The 19,966-nt window shown below is 38.5% G+C and overlaps 1 protein-coding gene across 7 annotated transcripts in view; it reads right to left on the minus strand.

The window, feature by feature from the left end:
* Positions 1-18,557, minus strand: part of USP15 (ubiquitin specific peptidase 15) — a 139,238-nt gene extending 120,681 nt beyond the window's left edge. For 3 of the 7 annotated variants that reach the window (XM_010598440.3, XM_064283947.1, XM_064283948.1), the window contains exon 1: positions 18,419-18,556. In XM_010598440.3, coding sequence (XP_010596742.1) covers positions 18,419-18,507 — 89 coding nt within the window. In that variant the 5' untranslated portion in view covers positions 18,508-18,556. Of the gene's footprint in view, positions 1-5,508; positions 9,784-18,418 lie in introns of those variants that run through there. The other 4 variants (XM_023558355.2, XM_023558359.2, XM_064283946.1 and 1 more) reach the window with 3 other exon arrangements.
* Between the last annotated feature and the right edge of the window lie 1,409 nt (positions 18,558-19,966).

A 19,966-nucleotide genomic window follows, 5' to 3' on the forward strand; every position in this document is an offset into this window, starting at 1 on the left:
CAATTGAAAACAAAAGAGAAAATCTTGAGAGCAGTAAGACAGAAGCAACTCTGCATGTACAAGGGATCCTGAGTAAGATTAACAGCTGATTTCTGATCATAAATCAGGAAGGCCAGGAGGCTGTGGGAAGATACATTTAAAATCCTGAAATAAAAAAAAATTGTCAACTAAGAATCCTACCCATCAAAAATGGGGAAATTAAGACATTTCCAGATAAACCAAAGCTGAGGGAATTTTTTTACTCATAGGTTTGCCCTACAAAAAATGTTACAGGGAGCTCTTAAGGCTGAAAGGAAAGGACACTAGACAGTAACTCAAAGCCATGTATACCAGTGTTCACAGCAGCATTATTCACAACAGCCAAAAGATGGAAATAATCCAAGTGTCCATCAACTGATGAATGGATAAACAAAATACTGTATAAAAATGTAATGGAATATTATTCAGTTATAAAAAGAAATGAAGTTCTGATACATGCTACAATATGGATGAACCTTAAAAATATTATGCTGAGTGAAATAAGTCAGACACAAAATGAAAAATAATGTATAATTCCACTTTTATAAAATATCTAAACCAAACCCACTGCCATTGAGTCGATTCTGACTCATAGTGACCCTACAGGACAGAGCAGAGCTGCCCCATAGAGTTTCCAGGGAGTGCCTGGTGGATTCAAACCGTCAACCTATTGGTTAGCAGTCATAGCTCTTAACCACTACGCCATCAGGGTTTCCATAAGATATCTAAACCAAACCGAAAAACCAAACCCAGTGCCATCGAGTCGATTCTGACTCACAGCGACCCTACAGGACAGAGTAGAACTGCCCCATAGAGTTTCCATGGAGCACCTGGAAGATTCGAACTGCCGAACCTTTGGTTAGCAGCCGTAGCACTTAACTACTACGCCACCAGGGTTTCCATAAGACATCTAGATTAGGCAAATTCACAGAGACAGAAAGTAGATTAGAAGTTACCAAGGGCTGAGGAGTGGGGGTGGGGTAGGGAAGAAGGAGCATTACAGTTTAGTGGGTAGAGGTTCTATTTGGAGTGATGAAAAAGTTCTGGAAATGGTGGTGCAAATGGCTGGGCATTTGACTGCTAGCTGAAGGGTTGGCAGTCCGAACCCACCCAGAGGTGCTTTGGAAGTAAGGACTGGTGATCTGCTTCCAAACAGTCACAGCCTTAAAAACTCTATGGAACAGTACAACTCTGTGCTCATGGTCACCCGCTGTGAGTCAGAATTGACTCAACGATAGCAACTAACAGCAATGATTTTACAACATCATGAGTGTACTTCATGCCATTACACTGTAAACTTAAAAATGGTTAAGATGGTAAACTTTATTACATATATATTTACCATAATTTTTTTGTAAAAAAGAATTTTAAAAGGCCATAATTTTTTGAGAGGGGAAGATACAAGAGTTTCAAAGTTGTTTGATGTTTTTTCACACACACTAGAAGCAAATTTAAAAAAGACATAGAGCGACCAATAAATGATTTAGAAATAGTTCTAGATATAAAGAAGTTTAAAAACAATATGGGGAAATCCTAATAGCAGGGCTTAGAAAACCACAGGGGCAGTGAAAGCATAGTTCTATTTTTTTTTTGATGAGTACACATCAACTTTCAGATGAACGTCACTGCGTAATACTGCTTAAAATACAATCTAGTATTAAAAAAATAAATCCTACCTTTCTGCAGAGTAGGTATAATACATCCTTTTGAAGGAGAAAGTAGACAAAAATCTCAGTCCAATTCAACATAGCACCATCAATCTCAGAAAAGCATCTATAACTCTCTTTTGCAGAATTAATAACACAAACAATTCCGCATGTAATTCACGTTTATGGCTAATCCCTTTATTTAATGAAATATTGTTTAAATTACACTTGAGTCGTGAGAACATTAAACCATTTTTAATACTAAGGTAATAAAAAAAATAGTGACACTTGATGAAGACCAAAGACCACAGCCTTCAGTATGGATTATACCTCAACATAAAGGAAACAAAAATTCTCATAACTGGACTAATAAGTAACTTCATGATAAAAAGAGAAAAGACTGAGGTTGTCAAGGATTTAATCTGACTTAATTCCACAACCAACACCCAGGGAAGCAGTAGTCAAGAAATCAAAAGACGCCCTGCACTGGGCAGATCAGCTGCAAGAGATCTCTTTCAAGTGTTAAAAAGCAAAGATGTCACCTTGAGTACTAAAGTGCGCCTGACCAAAGCCATGGTGTTTTCAACTGCCTCATATGCATGTGAAAGCTGGACAATGAATAAGGAAGACAGAAGAAGAACTGACACCTTCGAGTTGTGGTGCTGGAGAAGAATACTGAATATACCATGGACTGCCAAAAGAACAAACAAATCTGTCCTGGAGGAAGTACAACCAGAACGCTCCTTAGAAGTAAGGATGGCGAAATTACATCTCACATACTTTGGACATGTTGTCAGGAGGGATAAGTCCCTGCAGAAGGACATCATGCTTGGTAAAGTAGAGGGTCAGTGAAAAAGAGGAAGACCCTCAACAAGATGTACTGACAAAGTGGCTGCAACAACTGGCTCAAGCACAGCAACAATTGTGAGGATGGCACAGGACTGGGCAGTGTTTCATTCTGTTGCGTGTAGGGTCCCTATGAGTTGGAACAGACTTGGTGGCACCTGACAAAAACAAAAATATTGATAATGCCTTAGTTATCTAGCGCTGCTACAACAGAAATACCACAAGTAGATAGCTTTAACAGAAATTTATTTTTTCACACTCTTAGGGGGCTAGAAGTGCAAATTCAGTGTGCCAGCTCCAGGGGAAGGCTTTTTCTCTCTGCCGGCTCTTTCTCTGAGGAAAGGCCCTTGTTATCAATCTTCCCCTGGTCTAGGAGCTTCTCAGCGCAGGGACCTTAAGTCCAAAGGACGCGCACTCCTTGGTCTTCTTGCTTGGTGGTAATGAGGTCCCCTCTCTGCTCTGCTTCTCTCTCTTAAATCTCCAAAGAGACTGACTCAAAATAAAACCTAATCTTGCAATCTCAGTTAACATAAAACAAAAAAAAAAAACCAAACCCAGTGCCATCGAGTCAATTCTGACTCATAGCGACCCTACAGGACAGAGTAGAACTGCACCATACAGTTTCCAAGGAGCGCCTGGAGGATTCGAACTGCCGACCCTTTGGTTAGCAGCCGTAGCACTTAACCACTACACCACCAGGGTTTCCAGTTAACATAACTGCCTTTAATTCTGCCTCCTTAACATTGTAGAGGTAGGATTTACACAAGGAAATCACAACAGATACAAAATGGTGGACAATCACACAATACTGAGAATCATGGACTAGCCAAGTTGACACACATCGTGGGGAGACATAATTCAATCCATAACAGACAATATTTAGTATTTAAAATAATTATAAACCAGGTATTTCACCGACATTTTAAGTACCACAAACTAAAACTCTGAATTTCACTGTTTGAGTAAAAAGTAACCAAAGAAAATGATGATGTTCTTTTAAGTGAACCAATGGCCTGCTCTGCCTTTTTTAAAATGTCTTAATTTTTAGATTTCAGGCATTTCTAACCTATTTTCTGCTCGGTATATTAAATTCACCAGTTAGCAAGCACCAATTTTTATGATCTCTTTTTGCATCTGAACGAAGAGAGAAATTAAGGAACTCAAGAAAGAGGTCAAGTAAAATGTTCTTTAACTAACCATTCAAAATACATATACACTATCACTGCTGAAATACGTATGCCTCCCCATATTAAATACATCCTGCAACCATATTTGACATGTAAGTCAGGATAAGGATATATGAAGCAAGAAGAAGAGTAACTAACAATGTTCGACACTGTCACGGTTGTTATGGTATAAAATTCCCTGAGCTTACTTTGTGTAACTTTTACACACTAGAGAAATTGGGTTTGGCATTTAAAAGAGGTAAGAAAACCTGTCTTAAAACTAAAAATCCTTACATCCAACTTTACTTATTTTTTAAAATTATATCATATTACTAAAGTTCAGAAAATAATACAAGCATTCATATATATATTATGCAGCTTAAGGGAATAAATATTACAAGTACAAATGTGGCCCCCTATGGATTCCCTCCCTGTACACAGCCTCACCCTTAACTCAGTATTTATCATTCCATGAATGTTTTTATACTTTTCTTATGTAACTGTATTTCTACAAACGATATATAACACTGTTTTGTGTGCTTTCAAACTTTATTTGAATGGTATTCTATGACTTCTTTCACTTACAAGATTAATTTGGGTTTAGACCTCTTTTAAGATGCCATACCATTTCCAGCTGTTGAAATTGCTGTCCCACCTTCCTCCATAGATATCCTGTAAATGCCTCTTTGATAACTAGTACACTTGCTTTTATGTTCTTAAAATGAACAATGTATTTGTTTGGGGGGCATAAGGGTAGTGGGAGGGAATTTCAAATAAGGGGAAATAAGAAGACAGGCTGCCTAAAGAGAAGCATATCGCTTACATGGGTTAATGAAATACTGACACATACTTAATAATATTTATAAAACAATATTTTGACAACCTAGTATAAACTAATAAGAGTGGAGGGCAAAAACAATCTGGAAAATGAGAAGTTAACTCACACCCCCAGATTTTAAAACCTACTACAAATCTACAATAATAAACACAGTGTGGTACCGGCATAAAAAAAGACATATAGATCAATGGAGTAGAATTGAATGTCTAGAAATAACCCCACGCTTTTACAGTCAATTGATTTTTGACAAGAGTGCCATAGCAATTCTATTGGGAAACAAGTCTTTTAACAAATGGTGCTTAAAAAAAAAAAACACATGCAGAAGAATGAAATTGGGCTGCTTCCTCACCCTCTACACAAATAACTGAATCAAAGACCTAAATGTAAAAGCTAAACTATAAAACTCTTAGAAGAAATGTAGAAGTAAATCTTCATGACATTGGTTAGGCAAAGCTTTCTTAGATATGACAGCAAAAGCACACACCACAAAAGAAAAAAACAGATAAATTGGGATTCATCAAAATTAAAAACTTTTCAGCATCAAAGGACATTACCGAGAGAGCGAAAAGAAAATCTATAGAATCGATGAAAATTTCTGCAACTCACATATCTGATAAGGGACTTATATCTAGAATATATACAGAACTTTTACAACTCAATTAAAAAAGGATAACTCAACAAAAAAATGGGCAAAGGATGTAAGTACGCAGACATTTCTCCAAAGAAAATATATAAATGGCAAATGAGCATTTGAAAAGATGTTCAGCATCATTAACCACCCAAAAGAAAAAAACCAAAACTGTTGCCATTGAGTCAATTCCGACCATGTTCTACCCCTGGAGTAGAACTAAGCTCCACAAGGTTTTCTTTGCTGCAATCTTTATGGAAACAGGTTTCTAGGCCTTTCTTACATGGTGCCAACTGGGTGGGTTCAAACCACCAACCCTTCCATTAGCAGCCGAACTCAAACTGTTTGTACCACCCAGGGACCTACCTCATCAGCCATCAATGCGATGCAAATCAAAACCACAATGAGATACCACTTCATGCTCACTGCTGTTGTTGTTCATTTTCCTAAAGTCAGCTCTAATTCATGAAGACTTTACTTATAACAACACAAAATGTTGTGTTGGTCCTGTACTATCTTCATGATCCTGTGCCATCTTCATGATCATTGGTACATTTGAGTCCATCGTTGAGACTATTGGATAAATTCATCTCATTGAGGGTTTTCCTGATTTTCATTGGCCTTGTACTTTACTGAGCATGATGTCCTTTTCTAACTGGTCTTTTCTGACGACATGTCCAAAGTAAGCAAGTCCAAGTCTTGCCATTCTTGCCTTTAAGGAACATTCCATTTGTACCTCTTCTAAGACTGTTTTGTTCATTCTTTCGACAGTCCATGGTATATTCAGTATTTTTTGCCAACACCAGAGTTTGAACGCATCAATTCTTCTTATGTCTTCCTTTTTCATTACTCAACTTTCACATGCATATAAACAATCAACTGAGTTGATTCCAACTTACAGTGACCCTATAGGACAGAGCAGAAATAAATGCCCTATAGGGTTTCCAAGGAGTGACTGGTGGATTCCAACTGCCAATCTTTTGGTTATCAGCCGAGCTCTTAACTACCGTGCCACCAGGGCTCCTCACATGCATATGACGGTGATTAAAAAGCCCAAAGCTTGCATCAGACACACCTTAGTTATCAAAGTGACACTTCTGCTTTTTAAAACTTCGAAGAGTTCTTTCAAAGTAGGGAAACCTTTGGTACCTTCATTTGCTGATGTGGCACGACTCAAAATGAGCAATAACAGCAGCCAACATCCATTAGTAACTGGAATGTGAAACATACAAAATGAATCAAGGAAAACTGGAAGTTGTCATTAACAAAATGGAATCATTTAAGATCCATATCCTAGGTGTTAGTGAACTGAAATGGACTGGTATTGATCATTTTGACTCCAACACTCATATGGTCTACTACTACTATGCTGGTAACAAATTAAAGAGTGGTATTACGTTCATCATCAAAAACAACATTTCAAGATTTAACACACCCACCAATGGCTATAATAAAAAAGACAGAAAATAACAAGTGCTGACAAGATGTAAAGAAATTAGAACCCTCCGGCACAGCTACTAGAAATGTAAAATGGTACTGCTGCTTTGATAAACAGTCTAGCAGTTCCTCAAATAGTTAAACAGAATGACCATTTGACCTAGCAATTCTACTATTAGGTATACACCCACGAGAAATAAAAACATCTACACAAAAATCTGTACACAAATGTCACAGCAGCATTATGGATAATAGCCAAAAACCGGAAACAAATCCAATGTTCACCAACCGATGAACAGACGAAACGAACGCGGTGTCTAGACAACGGCCTATCATTCAGCAACAAGATGGAAGATGAAATGAAGTACTGATACCTACCGTAATATGGAGGAACCTAGAACACGTTGTTTTTAAGGTGCCACAGACTCGACTCTGACTCATACCGACCCTATGTACGACAGAACGAAATACTGCCCTGTCCTGCGCCATCCTCATGATCGTTGTTAAACTCAAGCCCGTTGTTGCAGCAGCTGTGTCAATCCATTTTGTTGAGGGTCTTCCTCGTTTTTCACTAGCACTCTACCCAGCATGATGTCCTTCTCCAGGCACTGATCCCTCCTGACAACATGTCCAACATGAGATGCAGTCTCGCCACCCTTGCTTCTAAGGAGCATTCTGGTTGTGCTTCTTCCAAGGCAAATTTGTTCACTCTTTTGGCACTCTATGGTTTATTCAATATTCTTCTCCAATACTACAATTCAAAGACATCAATACTTCTTCGGTCTTCTTTGTTCATTGTCCAGCTTTCACATGCATAGGAGGCAACTGACAACACCATGGCTTGCGTCAGGCACACCCTAGTCTTCAAGGTGACACCTTTACTTTTCAACAGTTTAAAGAGGTCAGATTTGCCCAATGCAGTGCATCTTTTGATTTCTTGACTGCTGATTCCATGGGTGTTGATTGTGGATCCGAGTAAAATAAAATCCCTGATGATTTCAATCTTTTCTCCATTTATTAGGATTTTTGTTTTCTTTATGTTGAGGTATAATCCATACTGAAGACTATGGTCTTTGATCTTCATTGGGAAGTGCTTAGGTCCTCTTCACTTTCAGCAAGCAAGGTTGTGTCATCTGCATATCGAAGGTTGTTAGTGAGTCTTTCTCCAATCCTGATGCCCCAGTCTTCTTCATATAGTCCAGTTTTTTGGAATATTTGCTCAGCATACAGACTGAATAGGTATGCTGAAAGGATACAGCCCTGACACACACCTTTCCTGACTCTAAACCACGCAGTATCTTCTTGTTCTGTTCGAAACACTGCCTCTTGATCTATGTACAGGTTCCTCATGAGCACAATTAAGTGTTCTGGAATTTGCATTCTTCGCAACATTATCCATTAAGTTTTTATGATGCACACAGTCGAATGCCTTTGCCTAGTCAATAAAATACAGGTAAATATCCTTCTGGTATTTGCTGCTTTCATCCAGGATCCATCTAATATCAGCAATGATATCCCTGGTTCTACGTCCTCTTCTGAATCCAGATTGAATTTCCGGCAGTTCCCTGTCGACATGCTGCTGTAGCCGCTTTTGAATGATCTTCAGCAAAATTTTGATTGGATGTGATATTAATGATGTTGTTTGATGATTTCCGCATTCGGTGGCATCACCTTTCTTGGGACTAGGCATAAATACAGATCTCTTCCAGTTAATTGGCTGGGTAGCTGTCTTCCAAATTTCTTGGCATAGACAAGTAAGTACTTCCAGTGCTGAACCTGTCTGTTGAAACATCTCGATTGGTATTCCGTCAATTCCTGAAGCCTTGTTTTTCACCAATGCCGTCACTGCAGCTTGGACTTCTTCCTTCAGTACTACTGGTTCTTGCTCATATGGTCTCTCCTGAAATGGCTGAACATCAATCAATTCTTCTTGGTATAGTGACTGTGTATTCCTTCCATCTTCTTTTGATGCTTCCTGAGTCATTTAATACTTTCCCTATAGAATCCTTCAATATGGCAACTTGAGGCTTGAATTTTTTCTTCAGTTCTAGAAATGCAGAGCATGTTCTTCTCTTTTGGTTTCCCATCTCCAGGTCTTTTCATATGTTGTTATACTATTTTGTCTTCCCAAGCTGCTTTTGTTGAACTCTTTTACTTTATCATTTCTTCCTTTCACTTTGGCTACTCTACGTTCAAGAGCAAGTTTCAAAGTCTCTTCTGACATCCATTTTGCTCTTTTCTTTCTTTCCTGCTTTTTCAATGACCTCTTGCTTTCTTCATGGATGATGTCCTTGATGTCATTCCACAACTCATTTGGTCTTCACTCATTAGTGTTCAACACGTCAAATCTATTCTTGAAGAAAAAAAAATTTTTTCTTGAGATGGTCTCTAAATTCAGGTGGGATATACTCAGGTCATACTTTGACTCTTGTCGACTTGTTCTAATTTTCTTCAGTTTCAACTTGAACCTGCATAGGAGCAATTGATGGTCTGTTCTGCAGTCAGTCCTGGCCTTGTTCTGACTGATGATATTGAGGTTTTCCATCATCTCTTTCCACAAATGTAGTTGATTTGATTCCTATGTATTCCATCTGGTAGGGTCCATGTGTATAATCGCCGTTTATGTTGGTTAAAAAAGGTACTTGCAATGAAGTTGTTGGTCTTGCAAAATTCTATCATGCAGTTTCCAGCATCATTTCTATCACCGAGGCCGTACTTTCCAACTACTGATCCTTCTTCTTTGTTTCCAACTTTTGGATTCCAATCTCCAATAATTTTCAAGGATCCTGGTTGCATGTTCTGTCAATTTCATACTGCAGAAGTTGGTAAAAATCTACAATTTCTTCATCTTTGGCCTTAGTGGTTGGTACGTAAATTTGGATAATAGTCAGATTAACTGATCTTCTTTGCAGGCATATGGATATTCTATCCCTGACAGCGTCATACTTCAGGATAGATCTTGAAATGTTCTTTTTGATGATGAATGCCATTCCTCTTAAAGTTGCCACTGCTGGCAGGGTATATCATATGACTGTCTGATTCAAAATGGCCAATACCAGTACATTTCAGTTCACTAATGCCTAGGATATCGATGCTCATGCATTCCATTTCATTTTTTCTTTTTTTAATTTTTATTGTGCTTTAACTGAAAGTTTACAAATCAAGTCAGTCTCTCACACAAAAACTTATATACACCTTGCTACATACTCGCAATTGATCTCCCCCTAATAAGACCGCCCGCTCCCTCCCTCCACTCTCTCTTTTTGTGTCCATTTTGCCAGCTTCTAATCCCCTCTACCCTCTCATCTCCCCTCCAGGCAGGAGATGCCAACACAGACTCAAGTGTCTACCTGATCCAAGAAGCTCACTCCTTACCAGCATCTCTCTCCAACCCACTGTCCAGTCCAATCCCTGTCTGAAGAGTTGGCTTTGGGAATGGTTCCTGTCCTTCCATTTCATTTCTGATAACTTCAAATTTTCCTATCGTACTTTGCACATTCCATGTTCCAATTATTAGTGGATGTTTGCAGCTGTTTCTTCTCATTTTGAGTCGTGCCACATGAGCAAATGAAGGTCCCGAAAGCTTGACTCCATCCACATCATTAAAGTCGACTCTCCTTTGAGGAGGCAGCTCTTCCCAGTTATCCTTTGAGTGCCTTCCAAACTGAGAGGCTCATTTTGCAGAACTATACCAGTCAATGTTCCACTGCTATTCATAAGGTTTTTACTGGTTAAATCTTTTCAGAAGCAGACTGTTGGGTCCTTCTTCCTAGTCTGTCTTAATCTGGAAGCTCAGCTGAAACCTGTCCTCCATGGGTGACCCTGCTGGCATCTGAATACCAGTGGCATAGCTGCCAGAATCGCAGCAACAAGCAAGCCCCCACAGTACAACAAACTGACAGACACGTGGGAATAGAAAACATTATCGTAAGTAAAATAAGCCAGACACAAAAATTTCACATATTCTATATTTGCATTTACATGAAATATCTGGCATAGACAAATCTATAGAGATTACCTGACAACAGTCAACAAACTGAATGACACACTGCATTAGGCATATCTATTGCAAAGACCTCATTAAAGTTTTCAAAAACAAAGATGCCACTTTGATGACTGAGGTGCATCTGATCCAGGCCATGATCTTTTCAATCACATGCAAAAGCTGGACAATGACAAAGGAAGACAGAAGATTTGATGGTTTCAAATTGTGGTATTGGCAAAGAACACTGAATACGTCATGGATTGCCAAAAGAACAAATCGGTCTTAAAGAAAATACGACTGGCATATTCCTAAGACGCAAGGATGGTGAAACTTTGGCTCATTTACTTTGGACATGCCATCAGGTAAGAGCAATTGCTAGAAAAGGACAACATGTTTGGTAAAGTAGCAGGTCACTGAAAACAAGGGAAACCCTCAGTGAGGTGGACTGACAAAATAGCCATTTTGAATCCAACAAAATGGACTCAACATACCAATAATCATGAAGATGGCACAAGGCCAGGCAGTACTTGGTTCTGTTATACACAAGGTCACTATGAATTGGAAACCACTTGGTGGCAACTAACAACAACGTAAAGACAAAGTAGATCAGTGGCTGCCTAGAAAAAATATATTTGGGAGAAAACAGGGAGTGACTACTAATGGGTATGGGGTTTCTTTTTGGGAAGATGAAAATATTCTAAAATTGATTGTGGTGATGGCTGCACAACTGAAAATATATTTAAAAACCAGTGAATTGTATATTCTAAGTGCGTGAATTGTTTGGTATGTGAATTATATGCCAATAAAGCTCACATGCCTATATATAACCCCATTGCTGTTGAGTCGATTCTGACCCATAGAGGCCCTGGAGGACACAGTAGGACTAACTGCCCCACAGGGTTTCCAAGGAACAGGCTGGTGGGTTCCACTGTCGACTTTTTGGTTAGCAGGCGAACCCTTAACCATTTATTTTAAAGAAAGAGTGCTAACCTTTAGGTGAACAGTTAATTGTAAACCATTTGTGTCACCCAGGGATCTTTTACATCATTATAAATGAGGTATTTAAACTAGCTCTAGAATCATCAAACACCTGTAAAATGACGTAAATAAGGGCACTTGTAAGGATTAAATGTGGTAAGTATAAAGCCCTTAGAATACTGGCTTGCACAGAGTAAGCATTTAACAAATGTTCACTGCTTACGGTATACCTGTGAATCACAGGCAAGCCAATTAATTTCTCTGTGCTCAGATCCTTCATCTATAAGGAATATAAATATAAATTCTGATCCTTATTTTGAGGATGAAATCAGATAATGTGAAACACCTTTACCAATTAGCTCCCTGCTAATGTGCACGATAGTTTCAATTCACTTTCATCAATAATCATGGCTTGTTATAACCCTTTCTTTATTATTGGTATAAACGGTATGCCAATCACTTTTTATGCCTCTGGACCTCAGCGGCAAGGCAATATTCTGGTTCTAATCCATTTAGCGTCAAGGTGGATTCCTTTTGAAATGCCTGAAACTCAGCAGATGAGAGTTTGTGGCTCTTTGTGGGGTAGGTTAACCATTCTATTAGGTGATGCTTCCTAGATGAGTTAGTTTTATAAACTTTTGCTTTTTCTTCCTTTATTTCTGTGAGATAAGGCTTGCAAGCATAACTATGGCTTTTCAGTGTGATAGTTATGGAGTCCTGAGGGGTTTGTTTTGGTTTTTCTGTGTTACATTTGGAAAACCGCAAGTTCCCCACGTAAAAAAAAAATGGAAAGACGCCAGCCATAAATGATATACCTAGTTCTTAGTGGCATACTGATATGCCACAGATAGGTGGCGCCCAAGTGCCACTAGCCTAACTGGTAGATTGTATTGCCAGATTACATTTCTCACAATCCATTATTACCAACCAAAAATTTAAACACATTCAATTAGTAAGCATGTATTCCAATGCTGAAAACACATGCCGTCAAAAAAAAAAAAAAAAAAGGAGAAAAAATGTAGTAACGATTTAACGGAGTGATTCTCAAAGTGAAAGGAAGAAGAATCAATTTAAACTCATGTAAGAAAATGGATATATCCAATGACTAAAAAAAAAAAAAAAAAAAAACCAGTGCCGTCGAGTCAATTCTGACTCACAGCAACCCTGAAGGTCAGAGTAGAACTGCCCCGTAGAGTTTCCAAGGGCTAAGACGGCAAAATTGATGGCTTTATTAGCAGTGATACAACTGACACAGTTTTTGGAAATATGTCAAAGAGGTATCAGTATGATTATGCTGTCTTAATTTGAATGTTCTTTGACTTGGAAAATTCACTAAGAGAGTCAGTACTGAAAAAAAAAAAAAAAACCACCAGTAAACATGGAACATAAAATACCAACATTCGTATTTGCATTTCTGTGTTGGCCTACTCCTACAGACTCCAAAAACAGAGCCTAACGTACTTGTGGTTTACTATAAACCATTACTGGTAAAATACTGGCAAAGTACTAACAAAAAATATCCTGCAAGCTCTTACTACCTACTCGATGCGTTACTGCTGTAAAACTATTTAAGAAGGGGCCACATCACTTCTAATAAATAGCTCATGATTACTGATAAAGGATTAAATTCAAAATTTCAACAGAAAATGATCTCACTCTTCTGTTTGAATGTACTTTTGGTACATTTTTGCTGTTGTTGTCCTATGTATTCAGTTAGTCACCTATCAATTTTTAAACATATTTAATTTTGGAAGCAAGATGTCTAGATTTTCTACACTCTATTGTATCTAAACTGAACAGTCACAAGAAACGAGTGGGGAATAAAACGGTAGAATTATGCTGCTAAACATAAAATAGACTCCATTTCTAAAAGAAAAAATGTCCACTCATTTTTCTTTTAAAGTAAAACTACTTTTATATATACATCTTTAAAATAAGCAGTACAGTAAAGTAATTTAAGGGCAAGGACTAAAGATTCAGACTCCCCGTTTTCAAATCCCAGGTATAAGATTATACGAACACAGTGAAGTGACTTAACTTTTCTGAGCCTAGGATTCCTAATGGAATAATGGAATAAAAACACCCGTCCCCTAGAATTGTGGTGATGAATAAGTTAATACATGTAAAATGCTTACAATAGCACCTGGCATACAAGTGTTTTTAAATGTACAAGTAATGTTACAGGTCATGGACTGACAAGCTATCTTTTTTTCTTATTATACTTATGTGCAAGCAAGATTAATAACTGTCACAAAACATTTTCTAAAAAGACCATTTATTTAATACCTTGTTTGTGTTAATGGGAAAATGGTATCATTAAGAAAAAATAAAGTTAGGATTTTCTTGGTCAAATAGGCTATATTATTCCTGGGTTCACTAACAACTCAGAACTGATTAAAAAACTTATGAAAAAGCCTTTCCTAAAATTGTTTTTCTAGATTTTAAACAATTAAAATGTTAAAAATACACTCTTATTTCACCAATTTACCAACATTGAAAAACAGTTTCACTTTCTAGTTTCATTTTCTGTAAATGGATATAACACATACTCAGTGTTAGGCTATTTTTGTGGTAAACTCCCTGGCATAACTAAAATTAACTTTAACAGTCATGTAAAAAGTTCATTACTATGTATATACTAATCATGTTGGTAATCATGATGGCAATCATGATTATCAATAGTGTCCCTTTAGATTATTAGCTGATTTGTAATTATAAGGTTATTTTCTATTAGTGTCAATTAAAGTTGTACTAACATAAGGAACCAAATAAAGCCTCAAATATTTCTAAGAAAAAGAATAATAGAAAACTCCATAAACTGAGATCAATGTCTCTTTTCTAGAATCAAATTGATCAGATGGAATTTTCCTTGGCAATTTACTGAAACGAATGTGTCATATACATTTTAAATGACTCTAAACAAGTTACTCTTCAATTTTACCTTAAGAATACTGAAGTTCTTAGTTTATACAAAATTGACATGCTAGATTCAGTTGCTTTATAAAGCTAGCTACACATTGCCACTGAATATACTTGCACATAAAAATAAGCAAAAATGACTGGTAGATGAATAACACTTAATAAAAATGGGGAAAAGGAAGTAGTGATTTTCATAATTTGTAGTTACCTATTTATTTACTCATAAAAGGTCTATTTTAAAAGAAATATCCAAAGAGAACATGCCACAACTTACAACTTTTCCTTATAACTCATTTATCTAACTACAAAAATCATTTGCCTTCCAGTCGATTCCAACTCACGGAGACCCACGTGTGCCAGAGTAGAGCCATACTCCGTAAGGTTTTCAATGGCTAATTTTTTTGAAATACAGCACCAGGCCTTTCTTCTGAGCTGCCCGTGGGTAGACTCAAACCTCCAAACTTTCAGTTAGCAGCTGAATGTGTTAACCATTTGCTGCACCCAGGAACTCCATTTATAGAACTCTGTTGTTAGTTGCTGTTGGGTGGATTCCGACTCATAAAAAAAACTAAAAAAATAAATAGGTTCCTCCATTTCTAAGGCAATTACATTTAATATAATTTAAGAGGGGCCTTGGTGGCACAATGGTTTAGCGCTTGGCTGCTAACCGAGAAGTCAACAGTTTGAACCCAACAGCTGCTCTGCAGGAGAAAAGGTGTGGCAGTCAGCTTCTGTAAAGATTACAACTTTGGAAACCCTTTGGGGCAATTCTACTTGGTCATACAGGGTAGCTATGAGTCTGAAATCAGCTCGACAGCAATAGGTTGCTTTTTTTTTTTTTTTTTAATGTAACAAACAAATTTTCTTTCTGCCTTATCAGGAGAAACAACCACGTTCTTGAAGATGAAGTTATCTTTCACTCCTTGCAAGGCAATTTTAGTTCCCTTATATATTTTTTCTATATAGGTCCAAAATTCTATTTTTTAATGTTGTTTACAGTTTTCTGAATCTCTCCTTGGAGTTGAAGCACATAAAAAATGACATTATGAGACTATATCTTTACTCCTTCTGATGCAGACCAGTGTCACTTTTCTACTTCACCTTTTAAGAGGTATTACTCTTGTTAATCAACTATGACTTACTTTTTAAAGTCTAGTACCACATGTATCATAAAGTTTGTTCTTCATTTCAGACTTATTTATTTTTGCATCTAGACAAGTAAGCAGTTTGCAGATAAAAATCTTTCATTGTTTACAAATAAACAGAAACTCTAGCATTCATCCAGAACCAAACACATCTTATTACCTGCCTAGGCGTTAGAATTACCAGACTACTATGAAACAGCCCTTATCTACAAAGCACTCACAGCCTAACTTGTGAAATACATTTTTAAAAATTCATTTGACTGTAACTTCAAACATTTGAATTAAGCTTTTGAGAATAAACTTCTGGTAAATCTACCATTTTTTTCTCAATAGCCCAATCTTTCAAAGATGGTGATATTCATACACCAAGGCAATGTTCCATTTACAAATGGCCCATTTCAGCTACATAAAAACAGATAGGATTTACCCAATTACCCAGAAAAGACTAACACTAAGGTTAAAAAAAGCTTAAAAGGTTACAACTAAATTTGTAGGTATCTTTACCAGTGCTGAGCTCACAAATACACTGTCGGATTTTTACTCAAGCTATTCTCCTTCAAACTCTCAATCAGACTTTTACACTACACTATTTTGAAGCAAGACAGGTTTCATCGGCTAATTTGGAAAACAAACTGGCTCACATATAAACGAAACAGATTTCTCCAACTCCTCAGCACCACCTTGCTCATACAAGTTCATTTTCCTCCCTTTAAATGAGAAGAAAAATTAATGCGAAGATAAAAGTTTGTACCTTCTGCTGTTCCCTAAAATATCTGGGCTTCGGTTTTCTTTAAAATGAAAACATTCAAATAACTCAAACTTATGGACCCCCTGTATTTTACTCTTTAAAATGATTTACAATAACTTTGTCAAAAAGCAAAAATTATTTATTTGAAAAATACCAGAATTAAAAATTTATTTGAAAAATACCATGATTTAAAAAGTTTAATGCCCACAGTATAGATACAGCTCCTATCATCCTATAGGGCCAACAATACCAATGATTACTCAGTATACCAAAAGTATAACAAGACTAAAGAGAAACAATAATCCAAATTTTAATTTACATATTTCTATTTTAAGGAAATACACATTTACGTTTTTACACAGGGTAATGGGCTAGATAAATTAAGAATTCTTAGAAGTTCTTTAACAAATAGAGCAAGGATTGATTTCATCTTTAAAAACCCACAGGCCAAAGTAAATACAGGTTATCCTAGGATATGTAGCCAAATTTCTCCACGGAAATAAACATGTTAGGAATGCTCCAATGTGAATAATAACAATTATTTATTCAAAGGTCATATTTTGTGCTGTAATGCAACGAGTATATGTTGACACCCACAGGTATTTTTATCATATAAACACAGTACGCAGCCTACAAAGTAGGAAAAAAGTACCAGGACTTAGATCAAAGTATTTAAATTCAAGTCCCAACCCTAATATCACAGCATTTTGTTAGGAGTAAAAGGTGGAGATAAAAAGGCAACTAAAATTTAACACTTTTCTTAAGTATCAAATCTATTTTAAGTATTTAATTGAATCAGGATAAAACCCTTATAAAAAAACTATTGTCCATTTCATAGATGAAGATACTGAAATGCAATAATTTAAATTACCTTTCCCCAAAGTTATATTGCAAGTTAATTACTGCAACTGTGACATAACTCAGGTCTAAATTCTATGCTCTTTCCATTAAGCTATATTACAGTATCTGAAAAAACACTTTGTAAATTACATACCATAGTTACAGAGACAGTGGGAAGTGGAAATAATTTTTTCTTATAATAAAAAGTTACACTAACTACATTATATTCCTTAGCTGTTCCAGTAAAGTGATACAGGAATATTTTTAAATACTACACACGAATCATACAATAGGCCTACTTGATTTCACCTTCCCTCCTAATAAACTGAGTACTTTCTCTTCATGTCACATATTCACATATTTAATTCTGGAAATCAACTGATAAGGCCGACAAGTATCAAAATGAAAATCTCCACATACTTCATTCAGTATTTTAAGTGTATATCCTCTGGTATTTTATAAGTTTCCAAACTAGCAAGTTACTTAAGCGGCAAACAGACTTACCTACTTTTTGCAGGCCTATGTTTTATGTTATCCCTGAAACAGGAGAGAAGGGCTGTACTTCAAGAAAAACGGTGCCGGCTTTTATCAAGCCTCCACTAAAGCACAAGACCACGTGGTATCTCTCAAAAGCCTAAGGTTCCCTACTTCTCTCCCTCTTTTTGACAAGGAACTGCAAACTACGGTTTCTTTCTCTTAACTGGCGCCCTGACACATGCCACCTGTATAGTACGGACCGCAAACATCCTGCAGCCTGCCTCCCGGAAGAATGCGAGAATCAGAATAAGAGGCAACTTGGATGCCGACAATGCCCGGAAAGGAAATGACTGGAGAAGTAAAGCGGATGGGATCGTAACAAACCGCAGGACCCAGACCTGTCAAACATACTGAAGAACTCAAAACCAACAACTGTAACCTATGGTTCGGAAAGGCCTGAGGTGGGAGCGGCACTATGGGAGGAAGGAGGACGAAGAGAACTGCATGAGCCGCCGCTCTGATCCCCACAAATCTCTCAGCACGCCCCAACAGGCCACGAACCCTAACCCTCACCTCCAGTCCAACCTCTGCCCCCAAATTTCGGCAGCGGCCAAAATCCTGCTGCTCAGGGCGGCAGCCGCCGGACCTACCCGCACCTGTCACTAGCGAAAGACACCAGTCCGCAGTTCCCGCCCAGTTACCCACCATCCCCGGGAAACCGCGGGCACCTCAACCTCCTTCTCTCACCAAGTGTCCCCTTTCCGGAGCGAGGTTTTGAGTAGCGTCGCGATGTCAGACCGCTGGGTGTCCAAATCCGCCGCTCCACCTTCCGCCATCTTCTTCCACTAGCGGTAGCGGAGGCGGCGGCAGCGACGGCGGCGGCGGCACGCCCCAGAGCATTGTGGGAATGGCGTCCTGCGGCCCCTCCCAGCCGCCAGGTCGAAACCAAAAGGGCCGGGGGTGGGAGCGATGCACCCGGGACAAGAGGAAGTCCCCGGGGCGGACTGGTTGCGTGACCGTGGTCTGCTGCCCCCCATCGGCCCCCGCCTCTCCAGCATCTCGTGCCGGCCGCGGCCTCCTCCGGGCCGGACCCCGGTTTTCCTCGGTGGGGAGCCGGGCGCTCACTCTCTTGAGCGATGCCACGGCCCGGTCTGTGCTTGACTTCTGCCTTCCCCTCCCTCTTTCCCACAGACGCCTGAAAACCCTTATTTGCGCATTCGCTCACTGTTGAGGGTGGGGTGGGGAAGAGGGGCGTGGGGACGGTTAAGATATGGCAGAAAATTTTAGCGAGTGTGTGACTCTTGTCTTTTCATTGCGAGTCGCGGTACCCAGGCTCGGTGAGTGTTGGCCCAAAGTACAATCCGAAACCGAACGCTTGGACGCAGTGCTCATCGTGGACTTCCTAGAGCCCTCTTACTGCTGGTGTAGGTGGGGACCTTTTATAGGCTCTTTGTGACGGCTCCCCGGGCACACCCAGACAGCTAAGGTGCAGTGAAAAGCGTGTCCCAGTTCCTCGGTGAACAGGGCGTAAAATATGTATTGAGTAATACCAGGTACTAAAAGGAAGGAAAGTCCTTTCCCATTATCTTCCCATGGTACGTACACCTGAAATGTAACTGGATAGTAATTGCAGTTGAGTATTAGTTGAAGCTACAATTATGCTAAAAATGAGGAAATTGAGTCTCAAAAAATCAAGGGTCTTACCTAAGGTCACACAGCTAGTAAGTGGAGAGACAAGTTTATAACCTAGGGTCCAAAGCCCATGTGCTTTTAAATGTAGCATACTCACTACCTCTTGTAATTGAAAGCCTGAACTAAAATGGGAACTCCACAAGAGTTGGAACTGAGTCCATCTTTTTTACCTCTGTATGCCTAGTGGCTAGCACAGTGTTTCCTAACATATAAAAGCCATCTAAATATTTATTTAATTAATTAATTTTGTCAAAACTGCTTAAGTATTTCAAAGAGTAAAGGTTCCAGAGACTTGGTGTTAAGACAACACAAAATGATGTGAAAAGTCTAAAAGATGGGAAAACATCCCTATGCTCTCTTGTTTTCCCATTTTTAATGCCTACTCTAACCACTATGTGGAAACCCTGGTAGCCATAGTGGTTAAGACCTAGGGCTGCTAACCAAAAGGTTGGCAGTTCCAAGGCACTCCTTGGAAACCCTACGGGACAGTTCTACTCTGTCCTGTAGGGTCACTATGAGTTGGAATCAACTCCATGGTAATGGGTTTGGTTTTGGTTTTAACCACTGTAAGGTCACTATGAGTAGGAATCCACTGGAGGGTAA

This window comes from Loxodonta africana, chromosome 4, assembly GCF_030014295.1.
Source record: "Loxodonta africana isolate mLoxAfr1 chromosome 4, mLoxAfr1.hap2, whole genome shotgun sequence".
In the NCBI taxonomy this organism is placed as follows: Eukaryota; Metazoa; Chordata; class Mammalia; order Proboscidea; family Elephantidae; genus Loxodonta; species Loxodonta africana.